The following is a 19,810-nucleotide window of genomic DNA, read 5'->3' as shown; positions in this document are numbered from 1 at the left end:
GTCTGGTTCCTGGTTTCTATTTCTTATATTCTAGATTCTATTCCTTTCTTATCTCTGTAGTCGAAGCCGTCCATACTGTCGTCCTCGCCTCTCTCAATAAAGTCAGGAAAATAATCTTGAAAAAAAGATGAAGGTGATGTTTGCATGGAATGTGGATTAAAGGCAAAAACTTTTATTGGTAAAACAACAACAATTTGACATGTAACATACCAATGTCAAATGAGCAAATTACATTTGACATCATTTTCTGTGTGCTCAGCATTTGCTGCTATGATGAAGTGTCACCAGTTACCAGAACACCTGCGGAGACACAACTGGCTGCATGGAGGGCTCCATCCAATGTTTATTGTGATTTTCCCTAAATGTATTTAAACCTTAGATGTAATCATGTTGTTTGTTTGGGACCCACCTTCACAGATATTCAGTACATCCATAATCAAGGGTAACCTGAATCATTTTCACAATATTGATTCTTCATATCAAAAATCTCTGCAGCAACACTAAAGGCAGCTATCTTATCAAATGATCTATCTCAAGTGAGTATTTTTCTTCTTTTGGAATCATCCAGAGTTTGATGGTCAATCCATGACCAGATAAACACATTTCATGATAGTAACAGCACAGTTTTAAATCAGGACAGCATTTGCATAGTAAGATTAGAGTTCATGTTGCATCGAACAACAATGTAAAACAAATTTTCTTAGTACATACATTTGCACACACACAGAAGAATTTCCCTTTATGAATGACTCGGATAAATGACATTTCTGGCTGTTGGCACATAAAAATGTCCCCCCAATTCTTCTTCTCCTTGAAACTCCTGTGTTGCACAGTTTCCATACCTCATGTTTGATACATTTGATTTGCTAAAACATTTGCTAATAACTAAGATTTGTTTAATTTAATATATTCATGTTCTAATAATAAAGTGGAGTTGCAGTTGACAGTCATATGGCTTCGTTTCCACTCCTCCACTGATGTTATTCACACACTGTTTGAATATGATGTTACATTAAAAGGGGGATACAGATGGAAAACCAAAACCTGGCAACCTCCTCCTTCTGATCCGTACTCACGTCTTGATTTTATGTCCTTACAACTTGTATCCAGACCCACATGGCAAAGCCTTGAGTTGAGTGTTGCGTCCAGGAATGTAGAGAATACACCCAGACTTCCTGTCACTGCTCATCATGAGGTAAACCACCACTTTTAACCAGTAACACCTCAAATCAGTGAAGATTTACACTCTAGTCCAAGTCATTCTTCATGCTGCTTCCTATGATGTGATGTAAACTCAGTTACTCAGGCTTCATCTGAATGTCTTCTGAACCAACCTGTGACCACCTGACTGACCAACATCATCTCCATATCTCTGTAACATTCAAGTGTGCAGTATGTTAATTGCTCAGATCAGGTTACAGCAGCATTATCCCAAGTCTGCATCTGCCTGTCAGTGAATACCCTCTGAAATAATTTTACATTTTTTTCCCAATGGACAAGAAGAGTGAATACACCCTCAGAAGAACATGGCAGTACTATTTTTTCCACTGACAGAAAATCTGTGGTTGATGTTTTTGCAGGTTAAAAGTCCCAAAACTTGAAGATGATTAAAAACAAGCAAGCATCAGCACTAATAAACCTATAACACTGTACATAACACTGTGAGTGGGGCCATGTACTTTTACTTTTGTCACTTAAAGGACATTTTACTGATAACACTGCAGAACTTTCAGTGAACTAGGATTTATTTTGAAAGCAGGTAACATGTAGTTTTGTCATCAATAAGCCTGTTTACTAGTTACACTTTATTCATTGTTAATGATCAGTATGTGACATTGTTTTTCTACATGTTGGTGTGTTTTATCTTCTAACACATCATTTGCTTTCTGCTGGAGAGACAGAGATGAGCTTTGATGCCAGTTTTGTGACTTTCAAAAAGATGGTGTAGCCCTTAAATACATTCAAACACAAAGAAACAACTTGGAGTTGACTCTACAAAGCTCTTGAATCTGTCAATCTTGCCCTCAAAAGTGCCTTTCTTTGTCACAGGAATAATTATCAAAATCAACTTTTGCCAAGGTTGATAAAAATGTTTAAGGCCCAGACAGCCAGAACATGCTGATAGTCCAGTTTCTGACCTCATTATCAGTCGACCAGCTCGACCTGTGAGCAGGATGGAAACGTCCAAAGTGTGAGGTCAGTGAATGACAGCAGGCCTGGTGCTGAACAGACTGATGCTGAAGGGACTGAGGAGAGAGAGACACACAGTACACAGAGAGGGAGAGAGGATATACATTTCTAATTTTAGTGATTCATGCAGATGAGGCTCTCTCTCTATATATTTCACCTAGATGATGACGAGAAATGCTACTAATTTCTTGTAGTCACAGAGTCACAGCGTCAGTTATCTGTTTCATCTTAGTGATCTGTTAGCCACACATAGTCTGATCCAACTGAAGGTGGACACTCACCTCTTGATCTGTGTGGCGGAGGAGGAGGAGCTCCGCACCAGCTTCTTCGAAGAGGAGGACGAGGAGGAGAAGGAGAGGGGGACTTTAGGGGACTTTGGGGGTGGGAGAATGGAGCAGTGAGAGGTCTTGGACATATTTAACCTGAATGAGAAACACAAAGAAATCGCATAGTTTAAAAAGTCATGTCAGTACATAGTGACTGCTGTAAAATATGACACACAAAAAACAAAGGCTTTATGCTGCACACATACAAAACACAAATGAACTGTGTATATGAGTTAACAAATCATTGGAAAAGTTAAAGTTGTAGTTACTCTACACACATTCATAATCCTTAAAGTCCAGCACACCCACAAACCAAAGTACATGAATCCATAAGAATGATAAAAGTATAATTCCAAACTAACAGGATGGACCTCAATGTGGGGAGTCTGTCCACATCCACACTGGCTTCAGATGAGATCTTATCAGGCAAAAAGTTTATGTTATGACTAATGTGAACGGAACATGACACCTTGATGGGATGGCTTTTATTGTGAAGACACCACAGGAAACACAATGCACTGGCAGCGACTGTTCATCAAACATGTGAAGAGAAATGTTTTTTTTTTGCTGATGGAGCACAGAGTAATGTTCAAAGACAGGAAGCAAAGGGAGACCTTGCTTTGTCCAATCAGCACCTTTAATACCTTTAATAGGTTTGATTAATCTGTACACACAAGCCAGATAGAACATGTTTCCGGTGTGTGTGCTAAGTTAAGCTCTCAATTCAGCTTCATATTTAACCGACAGGACACGAGAGTGGTATTGATCTTCTCATCCGACTCTCGGACGGAATGTGAGGAAGCGGTAACCATAACGACTCCATGCCTCACCCCAACCATAATCCTAATGTTAAAACCAAGCTGTACCTTGAGAAGGAGGAGACTGATCGAGGTGGTCGCTTTCCCTTCAGAGCTCTCAGTTTGTCTCCCTGAGTTAGACTGCCGTCCTTGTAGTTACTCTACACACGTTCATACACAGACAAAGACAGTCAGGCAGACAGACAGAGAGTCAGACAGACAGACAAACAGACAGACAGACAGACAGAGAGTATTATCGGTATGTAAAGTGTCTGTTTGTAGTTGCAATTCTCATTTTATATGAAAAAATAAACAATAAAGGTGCCAGTAAATCCCGCCCCTCACCTCATCCAGGCTGTATGATTTGTAAAGGGTGGTGTTGATTGACAGGTCGTCCATGCTGGAGAGAAGGCGGGACATGGTTTCTTGTCTCCCTCCCTCAGAGTCAGGGCTTTGAAGCTGCTGCTGTTGACTCTGCTGCTGCTGCAGCTGCTGCCGTCGACTCAGTCTCTGCTGAACCAGTTTCTGCTTGGAGCGATGGACGTCACCCTGCACCCACAAACTGTGCTGTTTCCTACACACACACACACACACACACACACACACACACACACACACACACACACACAAGGGACAGACCACACCTTACATTCAGCCTGTGGAAATCTTCAGTCAGGTGCAGGTAGAAAATCTTTTCTGTGCACAATAATGGATGACAAAAATGAGATGCTGAGTTGTCTCTTGCATCAGTTTAGTAGGACCAAGACAAATGACTTGATGAAAGGACACGTCCCACTGCACACTTTCACATTTGTTATTAGATAAATTAGATTTAACAATTCACAAGCCGACGAGTCTGCAGCCAAGCTAGCAGCTCTGTGAAGCTGTACTTTGGCACGGTGGAGCTCACAAGCTCACAGCTAACATGCTGACGTTCAGCAGGTATAATGTTTACCATGTTCACCATCCTAGTTTAGCATGCTAGCATGGTAACATACAATATGCTAATTTGCACTAAACCAAAAGTACAGCTGAGGCTGATGGGAATATCATCAGTTTTGTAGGTATTTGGTCATAAATCAAAGAACTCAGGAGATCAAAGTGATCACACGTCATCCTCTGGGGATTATGAACATGATTACTAAATATTTTGACAATACATCCAGTAGTTGTTGAGGTTTTTCTATTAAAAAAAACTGCATGTTAACATCAACATTTAGAAATTAAAGAATGAGGATGGTGTTGTTCTAGATTTCTGCTATTATTAACAAATCCTTAAGTTTGTTCATTCATTATCAATGTATATTCTAATGGTGTAAATTTCAAAGAGAAAAGTCATTCAAGTCATTAGGATTAGGATTCTATCCAGTAATTGTAATTTAACTCTGGACCAAAATGAGTGCCAGCTCAAATATGTCTTGTCCAGAGTCTTCTGAAATGCTCTCAAAGCCACCTCTTCAAGCATGTTTATATTGTGGAGCCACAGCTCAGACTCACTCCTCTAAGAAGTTCTGCTGAGGACCGATGATGGATCCAGGCCGGCAAATTCTGATCCAAGCGATGGCCTCAGCTGCAGTGAAGCGAAAGTGCTTCATCAGGTAGCAGCCAATCAGAGTGCCTGTACGGCCCAGGCCAGCTTGGAGGAAATGTTGAAGAAGAGAGGGATTTACACAAATGAAGAAAATGTTTGACACCTGGACTTGCTGCACACTGCTCTCTGTATATTGTCTGATTTCCTGCCAGATGCAGCTGCTTTGACTCAATCCACACCCACCTTTACAGTGCACAGCCACAGCTCCTTCAGTGCTTTCACACACGTGCAGGAAGCGCCTGATGATGAGGTCAGAGGGCGTGGTCCCATCCAGGAAGAAGAGGTCATGATGCTCAAATCCTGCATCCTCAAACCGCCTGCTGTCGTACAACTTCCTGTTTAAACGAACCACGGCTGTGACACCATTTTGGCGAAAGTATGGGAAATACGCCTCTGGTGCGTGGAGGGGATAACCTGGACACAAAATCAATTGAGTTTTAGCACTGAGTCATTGTAGTGATGTTAAAAATATGCATCTTTGATCAGAATAAACCTTCCCAGGACATGGGTGGGACATGGACGTGGGTCCGTCCACGTGGGAAATCATGTGAAACCCAACAGTTCAGAGGAAAGCTTTCAGATGGAGTGGGACTCACCGTTCTCTATCTTACTGCGAGGATGAGGGCTGCTGAACGCCACAACTTTGCCTGGAATGATCCAGTTCATATCCCCGTTTTCAACTCGCTAAAGACGCAGAGAGACAAGAGGCAGATGACACACAGTGTGTGACTGAGGAACTCAAGCTATGTGCAACATTTCAAATATCTATTTATGCTATATTTCACATCTACTGCTTTTTACTCCGCTACATTTACCTGCCAGCTGGGGTTAAGCTAAGCCAAAGCTACTCTTCATATCAAGGTTTTACATGTAAAACATATGATCACTTTATGAAATATGAAGCACTGTTTTAAAGTTCCTATCAGTGTGAAGTCGTTACAATCGATCAGAGGCAAAGTCACTCATATGACTATAATAGCTCAGTAATAATAATCCAATAATAGAGTAATATTGACTGAAAGGAGTACTTTTACTTCTGTTTATTCATGTAAGTATGAGTGAATGTGTAAGTATGTCTGAGCACTCCCAAAGCAGATCAGCTGTGGCCGTTTCTTCTGCCCTGAGCTGCACCATCACTGTCTCAACTCACTCAGCACGCCTCGTCTTTCTCAGAGTTCTGTTCCCTTTTCTTATTTTAAAACTATCTTTAGTCTTTTAGCTGTCATGCAAGTGGGACTGTGTGTGTCTGTGTGTGCCCTCACCTCATAATGTTCATATTCCTCAACATGGAAATTTTCAAAGTCAAAGAAGCCATGCTGCAATGCCTGGAGGAGAGAGAGAGAGAGAGAGAGAGAGAGAGAGAGAGAGAGAGAGAGGGAGAGAGAGAGAGAGAGAGAGAGAGAGAGAGAGAGAGAGAGAGAGAGTTTTAAAGTTGAGTCATGGCAGCGTTTTTGAAAAATAAAGCCTGATACTGTGATGTAATTTCTCTCCTAATGACCTCTGTTGTTGTTTTCATCTTCTTAAACTTTCATAAGAGTGAAGGATTAAGATTGTAGCGGTAAACAAAAAAGCAGTTGCCCTCTGACCTGCAGCCTGAACAGAAATAATTTGTTTTCAGGGCAGCTGTTGTTTTCCCCTACAATACACCCTTGAAAATACCTTACGTCAGTTTAACATGATGTAACAAAGTGGGTTAGGTTTGACTCTTTGGATGAGGACTGGATAAACTTGAGCTGCCTGACCCTCTGCTAATCTCTACCACAGAGACCGTGTATGAGGGGTAAACTGTGACTTAACGTATAAAACTAAAGTAATCCATAAATCTGTAGTTTAGCTCGGTCGGGCTCCTTGCTTACCTTGCGTATCCCCTGTAAGCAGTCGAGGACAGTGAGGTTGAAGGAGCACTCTCCCATTGCTGCATCCCTGTGGACACACACAAGGACACAGCGCCAAATAAAAAGATGTGATTGGTTGCATCATGGACAATGGAGGATCCAATAGTGACATTTGACCAATGAAGTCAATCTATTTTAACCATCTATGTTTGAATCTGTCTTTCTCAAGTCCACCAACTTCATGCAAATGCAACGATTAATCACTGAAGTGCCCCTTTACACTAATACACGGCTCCTTTTATTCCACTCAGTTCTATACACTGATATCAATGGGGTCACTTGAGTAAAAAAGGGCACTTTGGAACTCAGATAATTAGACTGACTGGTCAGGGTGGACTTGATTTGAATATGAATGAGAGTTTAAAGTAAGCAGAGCTATGTATCTGATGGGACTGCTGCTAGTGCAGGATGCTGAGATTGCTTAATTTGTACTATAGGGAGTTTCTTTGCAATATGAGTCAGCAAAAAATTCAGAGACCGTATCAGTGGATCCTTTGTAATGCTGCAAAAAGATAGCCAGAAACACTAGTCAAGGTGTGTGTTTGTGAGTGTGTGTCTAGGCGTACCTGAACGGCAGGTAGGCTGTGTTGTTTCCTGAGATCAGAGTCCTGTAGGCTTCTTCTGGGCTTCTTTTCAAATAGATTACCTTTAGGGTAGAGAGGTTATAATGTGTTATTAATAACGGACAGATGGACACAGACAGAGGGATGAAGAGAAGAACAGATAACGATGTACTTACAGCATAGGCACCGATGAGCACAGCATCATTGGCTCTCTTCTTCTGGTCATAGCTGGTGTAGTGGACCAGTCTTTTTCTGGACATGGTGAAGGACTGAAGTGACAAAAAGAGCCAACATCTAATGAATAATCAGTATTAACAACACAGCAGCACCAGTGATTTAACTGTTCAATGACCACACAATGAGTATGAACTGACACCACAGGGCAGCCCACCTTCACAATCTATGAAAGGGATGCTATGAGGAGTGCTGCTCTACATGTAACACGCGGAGCTGTCCCTTACCTTCAGCTTCTTGTTGAGTTTGCAGCAGTATCTGTACAACATGGCCAGGTTGAGGGGCCCGAAGTCTGCATAGAAACTGCATCACAGAGAAACAGAGGAGCGCGTCATATACTGTACTTGCCAGTGTTCATGTGTGTGAAATAAAAGCTAATCAGATGTGGCTTCTGAGGTATGAGTGTGTCTGAATAAAACTGTAATAAAACTACAAGTTATTACTGCCCTCATATAGACCATCATATGTTTCAGCATAGGAAGTCAAGCAGACAACATGTAAGACATTATGTAACTGCCGTTGGAGCAACATGTCCTTCAGCACAAACCGTGATGGTTCAGGGTGAACAGAATACAGCGCATGAACATGCAAATGGTTTGCTTTCTTACAAGTATAATGATTGTTGACATAATGTTGATTTTAGCAGAGGACATGCACGTTCGTGTGATTCGGACAGTTTAATAATCATAATGATAACCTGTACTTACACATGATAAAATCTACAACAAATTAAATGTTTGTACACTGAAAAAGAACCAAACCAAACAAATGGGGCGCAATGGAGAAAGAATAGATAGTCTATAATTTGACATTAAAACAAGAAACTGTCATTTGAAAAGTAAAAGTTATTAACCATATAACTCACTTTGTTGGAAACTTTGAAGAGAATTTAGTGAGTCTTCATTTTCACAGCAGTCTTATGATAATCACTTTAAAATCTCTTCTACGTCCAGTGAGCAGAGCCTCATCAGGCTGCACCAACATCAGTTGTGGTCTGACCACATTCATTGGTCATAGCTGACAGGTAGAAAGAGGTCAAAGTGTGGAAACAAGGTAGAGCACCATGTGGAACAAAATGACACAAGAAACGATCAATGACTTATGTGTCAAAGACTTAAATTAGCTGGAGGAGTTATGGTCTGATAAACAGACCTGCATGAACAGATAGAGCATGATGAGGCGATTGCTTATTCACAGCTTTTTGATTCACTGAATTTCATTAAGATATCCTGACATAACTTGGAGGATAAAACTGGCCTGCATCACAGGTAGACCGGTTCTCCTTAGAGCGCTGCAGGCCAGTGGAGCACACGTCCTGGTGTATTCTGATAATCTGCAGCTAAGTTCGTTAAGACAGCCGGCGTGTTTGACGCGCTGAGATGAGACTGCACTGACCTCTTAAACATATTAAGAGCCTGGCTGTCCTTTTGCTACAGGAAAACTGTTCTCACCGTACTGGCAACCTCGCTGTCATTCAAGAACTACATGAGTGCTGGCACGCTATATGATCTCAACCACTGTACATCATCATTTCAGTCATCAGCTGACCCACAGGACACCTGAAGAGTAAAAAGACTGGAGCGAAACCCTTCTGGCCAGTGGGACGCCTGACAGATAGATAATAATATTAATAAACATTTAATGTCACAAGGGATTTGAATATTTAGAATATGAATAAAGAGATACCCAGATCTACATGCTGCTAGGAGAGGATGGTTTTTCAGGGTTGTCCTCTCGGGGATTTGTTTGTCCACCTGGTTGCAAAATGAGCCAGCAAATAATTCAGACACGGTGTCAGTGGATGCTGGTCTGGCACAATGAGAAGACGTTTTGTGAGAGTTGAACAGTCCTGCATTTCTTCTTCATGTTTCGAAAAAAGTACTTTTCTGTTGCTTGGTGAAAATAATCCATGTTTGATCTCATCTCATTTGGATCACCATACTTCCATCCCTGCCTGAGCCAGATCTCTATCCCAGCTGGAACCATTCCAGAACACAGAAGCCAGGCTTCTTTGACCCACAGAAACATGCTGATATTCATCCTGATTCAAACTCTCCCTCACTGATTGGAAAATGTTATGAACAAACATTAAGGCAATGTTGCAAAGATCAGCTCAGTGTATACAGCAAACATCTCATAATCAGATTGTTCTTCATTTTGTATTCAAATTCTATCTGCTGTCATGATTTTTATCACATCATAAGATCGCGAGTTTATAACAATATGTAGAGCACAATATCTTCAACAATATATCCAAGGACAGACAGTGGCAACATGGACAAGGTCTTTAACGTGTTGCTTTGAAGCACTGGTCAGTCGGGTAGAGACACACATGCATCCATGCACAGACAGACACTTCACAATAAGAAAGGCCATCCTGCGCAGAGCCGCACTGAAAATAGACTGATTGCGAGACCTTTGCTGGCAGCCACCGTCCAGCTCTGTGGCTGCACTGAGTAAGCTGATTTTAAAGATATCTGGCACCTCACCATGGTAATGTCACAGAGCTCACTGCTGCTATCCCTCTGCCAACACTTGAACCTCACATTCAGCAAAGCCCTTTGTCTTTCTGCATTTGGCTCCATGAAGTACCACTGACTTCTCACACTTTTTTTTGTTGGTAGTTCAGGAAATTTGCAAAAGCCATCTTATTTTTATTCTCTGTCAGAGTTCATGGATTTGAGATTAATCCCAGCACAGAGCTGCTTTCAGCTCGCCTTCACTCACTGTTTGCTTCTCAGTCACTGAATGCATGATGAGCTGCTGCCTTAGTGAAGCACACTCTAAGTACACACACTTTACGAGCGGACACAATGAGCTTTCATGCAATACAAACCATGTGTTTTCACATGCGTATCCTCCATACTCTACCTATGCTCCCCTTCTAAAATACCAATGTTTGACTTCAAACTCATGTCTGCATTGGATCTGACTGCCAAACCTGCTGAACTATTCAATGCACTGAAATATTAGAACGTCAAACACTATCCACTGTGTTCATTAGATGTGAAAATATCAGGCTGGTACACACAGTCGCTTGAAATGATCCTGTCTGAATGGGGTTGTCCAGTGTTTGTCCTAAATCCCTCTCATGTCCAGGGCACGGCCACTGATCTCATCTTGACCTATATCTTACTGTGGGATGATAACCACTGACTGAACATATATGGGAATGAATGTGCTTCACTCACAGGCTGATTAAAATTTAACAATGTATTTACTCATTACCGTATTTTGACATGACAGGTACATTAATTTACTAGTAAGTACTACTACTAAAGTACTACTGTGCCATACTGTGTAATTGTATTGCATCGTTCAGAGTGAGCGGCTTATTTCTCACACAAACACATTTTTATTCTAACTGAGAATGTTTTCTTGCAAAGGTAAAACTTTTAAATGCAGTATTTGGGCCACACCATAAAGGAAGGTGGAAATTAAAGGAAAGAGGGCAGGATGAGAAGAATGGGATTAGCCTTGACGAGACTACTTCCTGGGCCGATTGTACTTGAATGTGTCTGGACTGACAAGCAGCAGATGATGTCACAGTGTCATTCAGGCAGTGCTGTCCAGCTGTCGCTCAAAATACCTCTATATGTGTTTATTTAGGTTGAGGTCTGGTGACTGTGAACCTAATAACCAATGGACAGACTGTTAAGTACTATGTCCAGGACACTAATGAGACTGAGGCCATGAATCATCATCTAGGAGTAAGTTCATCATCAGTGCCAGATTGGACTATTGCAACAACCTGGTTTGCAGATGGTCATAAGGATAACTCATGTGCTTTATCAATTCAACATATCTGTAATAGTAATATCTTCTTTGCACCTGTGAAATTTTATTTCTTGTTTCTTGGTTTTTGAATTTCTTTTGTTAGAACATCCAAAAGCAGCACAACAGTTGGACACTTCCTGCTGTCTGACCAGGTCAGAACCTGCTGCAGTACAGTGGTGGCAGAGATGCACCTCACAGCCTGAATGCATCATTGACTGTATCCATCTGTGAGGGAGTTGAGCCAAATGAGAAAATGAAGCAGTGTTTCAAGCTATCAACCAATGCTAAGCCCCAAACGAGCTCGCAAGCAACAAACATTTGAAGCATGACACATGGATGTGATATGAAGCAAGAGGTGTTAGGTCCTGCCAAAAAATCTATTTACCACAGCACTACTTGTTTTTAGAGATGGTACCAGATGTTTATACTCATGCCACAACTTTATGGCCTGTGCTACAAATTTTCAACCTCTGTAGCAACAGTGCTATATGCAAAACTGGTAAATGTACAGAACTAAATTGGGGTTGTATTTTCTTCATGGGCTACATCCACTGGGTCCCTGTTGTGTAGCATTACATTTAAGACCCTGTTACCAGCCTATAAGCCAAAAACGAGTCTCCAGACTATGAAAGTTCTTCATAGGAGAAGTTATGATAAACAGTAATGTTTACCAGCTTGTTTGTGTTGATTTATTAAAAGTTTGTGAGTATGCTCTAGCCTTAAGGTGGACGCTGCTTTACGATCTGATCTTGAGGCCCTGTCCAGAAGTATGGTCACACTGCCTTGCATTGTGTGTGGAGGACTCTGCGGTACCATAACCTGTGGAGCTGACTGAGTGATGCTGATGTGGGTGGTCCAGCTGCTTATCACAGAGGCTTACCTCTCATATATGAAGTCCTCATCCGTGCTGAAGTAGTGAGTGTTGGCTGTATTCTTTGGTTTGACACGTAGAGTGGCAAAGTACAGCCGGTCTGTGGAGTACAGCATGCACGCACACACACACACACACACACACACACACACACACACACACAGGAGACCAAGCAGACAGATAACACTGCATTATTGATAGGTGTGAGTTCAGGTGCTTTCATGTCAAGGACACACAGTAGAACATCAAGCAAACCATGCTGGTCAATAAGCAATGGGTTATATAAAGAAACACAGCCAGACGGCAGTACTGACCAGTGAACCTTCTAATGGCACTCACAGGTCAAACATTTCCAAATTTTGAATTAGAGTGAATGTCAACTATTTGTCATTTTGACAGCTGGAACATCCTCCAGGGTCTCTGGTAGAGATCACACTGTGTTAATGCAGAAACTTTGTTATTCCACTTTCTCTATTTAGCTGAGGAGCCGTGAGAGCATGTTCCTGAAGCCCCTCACCTTAAACCACACTGACTGTTACTTAACCTGTTGAAATACTACTTAATCCTAGCACTACAGATCCCTTTACTACTGAATGACTTACATAAGTCTATAGAGAAGTAGCCACTTTGGGTACCACGCTCTATGAAGGCAGGCTACCCTTTATGAAGGACGGGCTACACTAATGGTTGCATAGTTTGTTAATAAGCCATTTTCTTACGTCTTATGTTTAATCCAAAGCCAGTAAAGGAACAGTTCAGGTTTGCCAGGTTCTGGAAACATTCTCTTTGGCTGATTTACTTCAACACTTACCTTTTGGAAAACGGCAGCTTAGTATCTGAACCACAACGCATTATCAGCAACTAACATTTACAGCTGACACGATGGCTTCTTTCAAAGCAAGGACCCAAATAAGCCCATACGTGACCTCGGCACTCCATACTCTCGCCGCCTATGAAGTACATGGACATAGCGACAGCTCCTACAGTGAGGAAGAGAACTGTCTGATTCTGAGAGGCTGAGCACAGTTTGCAGAAAGACTGGATTTGAATGTTGGTTGTTCTCAGCCTGGCCAGACAGCAAACGCATCATGAAAATACCTGGGAAAATTCAAAACCTCTGCAGATAACGGGTGAAAAAATAAGGCTTGTGCTGAAAGGCCTGTGTATGGAGTTGGGGGTCACATATGGGCGTTAGAAACCCTCAGCAGTCGCACCCTGGCAGCCCAACAGCTTTTCTTGTTAATGCCCAAAAGAAAAATCGACACGTCCATTAACAGTGAGTTAGCTGTGGGCTTCAACTTGTGCCCTCTTTTCAGCCTGCGATTGTTAAGATTTTGGCAAAGGGACACCTTTAAATGTTAAAGTAGCTATTAGCAGTTCCTGTTAGTGTTCCCCTGCATCCACAGGCAGCTGCCACTGCAAATATCACATGCTGATGAAAACTTCAAAGCTTCCCAAACTGAATTATAGATGCGTCTTCACAACGGACATTGGAGAATATATGTCACTGGAAAGCACAAGTCGCTCTGAATCTAAAACCTGTTTTATGTCAGTGTGTTCTGTATTGACTGAGTTGTGACTATGTTTTTATGCACACTGCTGCAGCCAGGAGTGAGGGCTCTGACAGTGTGTGAGTTGCCTCCATGAGCTGTGTGTCACAGTCACTACTGCTGTGTCATCTGCTGACACTGACGCGCCACATAACAATTACTAACTTTACAGAATGAACATGGCAAAGAAGCATTTCAGTACTACTCCTACAGGAATCTATAGTACAGTTCTAAACAGTGTGGTTATTGTAATTTTGTATTTTTGTCTTGAGGTATCAATGTTATATTTCTATGATATTCCCACAGACACTCACTGAGTCTACTGTCACTCAGCTGCTTAGAGTTTGTACCATAGTCACAATGTGTTGTTTCTATTTTAAATTCATATACTTTCCAAAGTCTCAATATTCACAGCTAATTTATTTAAAGCTACCCAAATACACATGCATGTTTCCCTTTCCAGGATTAATGTCGGTATATCAGCTGTTTGTCTATAACAAGCTTTACAGTTGATCATTTCATATTGACTTCATGTGTAACTTACCTTTAATAAATTCTGACGCACCGGACAGTTCATATTCCTCTGCCATTTGACTCACTGAGAGGTGATTCCTGTAATGATCTCGCTTTAGGTGACTTTAAAATAGACACAGTCCTCTGCTCCAGGCTATGTAAAACTGAAAAGGTCTTTTTCTGGCTTATCTGTTAAGAGCCCACTTGAGATGCTCCCAGAAAACCTCCAGTTTGGCATCAAATATCATGACACCAGATCCACAGTTCAGCTTCGTCATTACTTGAAGTTAAAAACGTCAAACTCTGAACAGTCCCGCCAACTCCTCTACAGACAAACTGTTGAGCTGCTGGACCAACAGATGAGGCGATCCACACGCGTAAAAAGTCTCCAAAGTCAAAGAAAACGCCTCCCGATCCTCTCCTCTCCTCAGAAGCCTGCTGACTGTTTGAAATGAGTAGTATCTCACAAACGATGCAGTCCGTCCATGTCTAAATTAAAACCATTCCCGGAATATTCCAGCACACACTCACAGAGCTGGAGACACGCACCAAGCTGTCCAGAGCCAGAGAGCGCTAATCTCTCTGCTGCTCTGCACATGCTCGGTCAGCGGCCCCGCGCACACACACACACACACACACACACACACACACACACACACACACACACACACGCACACACACACACACACACACACACACACACACACACACACTGGTAGACACGCTGCTAAAGCCTGATAGAGGCGGATTGATGGATGAGGGTCTGATGGATGAAACAGTACCTGTATTGTATCCCTGTAATCCTTGATTTCCTGTAAAGTCGTTTTGCATAATACGTTTTAATACTCCTATAGAAATCTGCCATTTCCTTAAGTGTAGGTATATTTGCATGACTGTAGTGTGACTGTAGAACTAATTGACATGGTGTTGTTTCAGGTCCAGTTAGTTTCACCATAGTGAGCAGGGCTTCACTTCTCCTGTGTTGTAATTAGAGATTTACAATAGTAAACCTGTCATACGGTGCATAATAAGGTCACATCACAGTGACTTATTTATAATGGCTTACGTTGCAGGTTGTCTAGCCTGAGGAATGTAGTTTGCTCCTGTCACCCAAGGGTGCGGAGCCAAAGCCTGGTCTAAGCTCCGCGATTGCCCGGCTGAGCTGTGAGTTTCACATGAAGCCAACTAAATCTGCACTTACATCACACAGTCCTACAAGTGTTTGAGATGGTGATTATACAGAAGGTGTTTGCTGGGTTATTAAGCAAAAGTCGCTTATTTGTAGAATTACTAATCCCCAGAATTTCCCTGTAGATTACTCTGATATAGCCCCAGTGTACTGACATGGATCTCAGTGGTCAGTAGGCTGCAGGTACTCATTACACACTGCTGTCCAACGGTGTGTTAAAAAGATTAATCTGGTAGTTTTCATCACTGCAGACAGACAACTCGGTGTGTGCCAGACATAATGTTTGTACTCTGAGGTTTCTTTTTTAGCCATGTTAGCAGCTGTTGGTCAGTTGGTCCACTATTAGATGTTGGTCAATTATTAGATAGATGACATTTGGTGCAGGCATTCATGGTGCCCAGAGGATTCATTCTAAAGAGGCTGTGATCCCCTGAGTTTCTCTGGAGTGATAGGTTAAAGTTTTAGCTTATTCAGTGAAATATCTCAACATATCCTTTTCAGGGTGGACTGATGTTCCTCCTGCTCCTCAGAGGATGAATTCTAATCACTCTGGTGAGCTTAGAATTCATCCAGTGTCATCATCAGTTCAAAATTTTTGATTTGTGCAATACTTTGGTTTATCAAAAACCTGCAAAGCTAATGACATTCCCACCCTCCTCAGCTTTACTTTGTGTTAAGAGCTACTTAGTAAATGTTAGCATGCTAACACGTGAACATGAGATGATGAAACCTTGAAAACATTATAGCTGTTCAATGACAACATGTTAGCATGTGAGCTGCTGATCTTTGTGGTCAGAGCACTGCTGTGTGTAACCACAGCCTCACAGAGCTGATAGCATGGCTGGAGACCCGAAGATTTCTTTAATTATGATTTGATCAAACAGTGTAACCTTTTATATGACAGAAAAAAGTGCCAAGAGAGGTCTTTGTTAAAACTGAAACCCACCTTCATACAGTTTTTTTTTTTTCCCCACTTGCTTATTTTAATTTTAGCTCATGAGACATTACTTCTCATCCCAGTGTCACCTTTTACAAGAACCTGAGAGATTTCTGTGCTTTCAGGTTGAGCCTCACAGTGAGTGTGTGGACTGTTAATGATCTTATTGCTATTTCAACCAACACTGAATTTCAAACTGGAAAATCCTAAATGTGACACCAACAGAGTATCTCATTCTTGCATAGACAAAGCTGTGATATAAGAGAATATTCACATACTTTATTTTGGTCATGTTGTACTAACCTTACACTGTGTCTATTCTTTAACTTGGACACCTCCACACACAGATCTTTGTGTATGGGATGTAGTCCTATTCCTGGTCTTGGCTTCATCTGTTCCAGTTAGCCAATTAGACATGAGATTAACAGAAAGAAGGGAGCGAGCAGGGTCATTGCTGAGGACACCTGCACCATGAACAAGGTCTGAAATACAGTATAAACCAGTGCACCTGACCATCCTGATGACTGTTTTTCATCAATACTTCTCCAAACTGAGACACAAGATGCTTTATGGAGAATGAAAGAATAAATGGAGAATGAGTTGAATGTCTGAAGTTAAGTTATGAAGTTATTTTCTTATTTGGCTGATATTTAACATGTATACTGTTTAAAATGCAGAGGCCTGATGAAACACAACTGATGTTCACACTTCTGTTCAAATTTGCATCATAAAAAGAGATCACATGTTGAAAAGAAGGTCACTTCTCATGTTTTGTCATTTCCTCCAATAAGAGGCTGCCCTCTAATGTTCGTGAACATAACAACATCTGCTTTAGCTGCTGGATGCTGTTTGCAGATGAGGTAAGAAGTCCTGCACTCTTCACATGTTTGTTTTGGATGCTTTTTGTACTGGTTTAGTAATTTTATCATAAATATTCTCTAAATATCTCTCTCAAATTACAGTCTGGATTTGCTTTAGACAGACTTGGTCATGGCTGGATAACAAGTCTGCAACTGTCCTCCTCGGACCCCTGAGTGTCCATAAGGGCCCATATTCATTATGTGTCAGCTGGTTTGTGGTAATTAGATTTATTGCAAAATGAAACTTATCATAAAAAAAGAAGACTGCATATCTGACAAGAACTTTAAAAAATAAAAATAAATTTCAACACTTCAACTAGCCAGACTCTGGGCATTTATTTTCTTTTCCTGACATATGTTAGATACAGTATTCACACAATCCTTACAGGCTTCCAGCACTGGCAACAAAATCAAAAAACCGTTAATCTGTCGTATAGCTACTTCTTATTTGTCATTAATCCCCCAGTATACAATAGTTTACCCACAAGATTTGTCAGATCATCATTGTTATCTAAGTGTCTGAGCCTCTCCAGTCACCTTACCTGCTACCTGAATCACCCTGATTAATCACCTGTTGTTGATAGTCTACCTGCCTTATTTACTTCAGCTTTCTATTGTTTAACCAGTGAAGTCAGTGGTGGAAGAGGTGCCCAGATAGTTCAGTTAAGTAAAAGGACCAATTCAGCAACATAAAAATCCTCCACGACAAGTCCGGCATCCAAAATCCTAATTATGTAAAAGAAGAAGTACTCTAAAATCAGTTTAATGAACTTTAAGTATCAAAAGTGCAAAAGGACTTAATGTTCTGAAGAAAAAATGCCCATGATGTTTAGATATTATTTTATGTGCCATTATCAAATAGTTAACTTTAATGGGTCACTATGGAAACTGTATTTTACTGTTGTAGCTGGTTAAGGTGTAATCTATTTTAAGTACAATAAATTAGTTTGGTCCAGTGGTTCACAACCTGGAGGTCGGCCCCCCAAAGGCTCACAGGATAAATGTGGGGCATTTTGAGATGAGGGAAGCCGAAACAGATGTTATACATCAAAGTGTGTTGGGGCATACTGCTGCATATGTGAAAAACTGTTGTAGTTGAGGTGCATTGTGGGTAATGTAGGCTTTGACAGGGAAGAAGAATGTGTGAAATAAAACGTGATATCTGTGGTTCTGCTGCATCAATTTTCATCCCTTTTTTTGGTACTTCATGAGGCAAAAATGAGTGGATTACTTTTTTACAGTACTGTATGAATGTGGGTTCTGCATTACAATGTTCCATGTGACTAACATTATCACTGTAATACATGTTATTAGATTTTTAATAATGATACCTCAGGTGGAGCTAATTTTAATGCTATACTTTAGATACGGGTAGCCAGTTTAGTCCAGTGGTTCCAAACCTGTGGTTCTGGCCTCTCCAAAGGATCACCAGATAAATCTGAAGGGTGTTTTATGGGAGAGGAAAGAAAAAAATCTATTCATTTTTGGGACTTTTTCCCTAATCTATCTAAATGAAACCTTGTAAATTTAGATGGAAAATGTCTATTTGGTGGTAATGCTACCAACTCCCATGTGAAGCAGAAAAGGACCCCAGAATCTGCTTTTTATGAGGGGTCATATGCAGAAAATATCAAGAATGATTTAATATTTAAGTATGTACTGGATTTTATAAGATTATCCTGTGCTTTTTGTAAAATCTCAAGGTAACAGCTTTCAAAGAAATATAATGGAGTAAAAAGTACAATATTTGCCTCTGAAATGTAGTACAGCAGAAGTGTAAAATAGAAAAGAACAAAAATACTCAAGTGAAGTACAAACACCTCAATATTTTTAGTTCAGTTCAGCACTGGACTAAATGTGGTCACTTTCCACCACTGACTGAGCAAAGTGCTTTTTTAACATGACCTGTTCAACGAGACTCCTGCTGGGTCCAAGTCCTGTCTAAATCTCTGACAGATCAATAGAATAATTTGTTTAATGGGCATCATATTTGGTTTAACTGACAATGACGTTAATTATTAAATATCCTGTGGTATAGCAGAGAGGATAAGGGAGAGGAGGAGAGGAAGAGAGTGATTATACAAGGAGTAGAAAGATGAAAAGAGAGGACATGTGGAGGGAATGAGAGAGAAAGGATAGCTGCATGTGGTCAAATTGCTGCTCTAGCCTCCATCTGATGAATGTGTTTGGTGATGTAACACATCAGAGAGTGATGGTACATTGAAGTGTCATTGAACTTTCCAATCTGCTCCTCTGTGGCCATGCTGCCAAATCACAACTTGTTATTGATTCCATTTAGGAAGTATGACGTAAACCAAGTGTCAGCTCGACCAGAATGTTAACACCATATACCTGATGAAACGGAAGGAAGCACATCTTGGTTAAATGAGGTTTATCATTGCCACACCGTCTCCAGTCAAAGAATCTACTCACATCATTTCAGTGTTGGACTGGCTCCCAGTCCTACAGCCGCTCACTCATTTCATGAAGTATCACAGCTCTCAAAGAGTGATTTCA

The 19,810-nt window shown here is 41.1% G+C and overlaps 1 protein-coding gene across 2 annotated transcripts; it reads right to left on the bottom strand.

Annotated features, from left to right (window-relative positions):
• Nucleotides 1-150: 150 nt before the first annotated feature.
• Nucleotides 151-14,874, bottom strand: LOC143329062 (dual specificity protein phosphatase CDC14AB-like). 2 transcript variants are annotated; one of them, XR_013077865.1, is made up of 15 exons: nucleotides 14,339-14,874; nucleotides 12,254-12,344; nucleotides 7,824-7,899; nucleotides 7,539-7,631; nucleotides 7,366-7,445; nucleotides 6,761-6,827; nucleotides 6,167-6,229; nucleotides 5,501-5,588; nucleotides 5,088-5,318; nucleotides 4,811-4,949; nucleotides 3,659-3,887; nucleotides 3,383-3,474; nucleotides 2,472-2,612; nucleotides 1,165-2,246; nucleotides 151-1,058 (listed from the first exon to the last, which is right to left on the bottom strand). XR_013077865.1 is itself a non-coding variant. In XM_076744735.1 (14 exons), exons 1-14 carry the CDS (start codon nucleotides 14,382-14,384, stop codon nucleotides 2,198-2,200), a joined length of 1,485 nt encoding a protein of 494 aa, XP_076600850.1. In that variant the 5' UTR covers nucleotides 14,385-14,874; the 3' UTR covers nucleotides 151-2,197. The 2 variants fall into 2 exon arrangements, 1 of the variants encoding a protein (XP_076600850.1); XM_076744735.1 differs by having other exon boundaries at nucleotides 151-2,246.
• Nucleotides 14,875-19,810: the final 4,936 nt, after the last annotated feature.

The sequence above is a fragment of the Chaetodon auriga genome, chromosome 12, assembly GCF_051107435.1.
Source record: "Chaetodon auriga isolate fChaAug3 chromosome 12, fChaAug3.hap1, whole genome shotgun sequence".
Taxonomy (NCBI): Eukaryota; Metazoa; Chordata; class Actinopteri; order Chaetodontiformes; family Chaetodontidae; genus Chaetodon; species Chaetodon auriga.
Note: the sequence above shows the minus strand (reverse complement) of the source record. Positions and strands in the feature narration are given on the sequence as shown.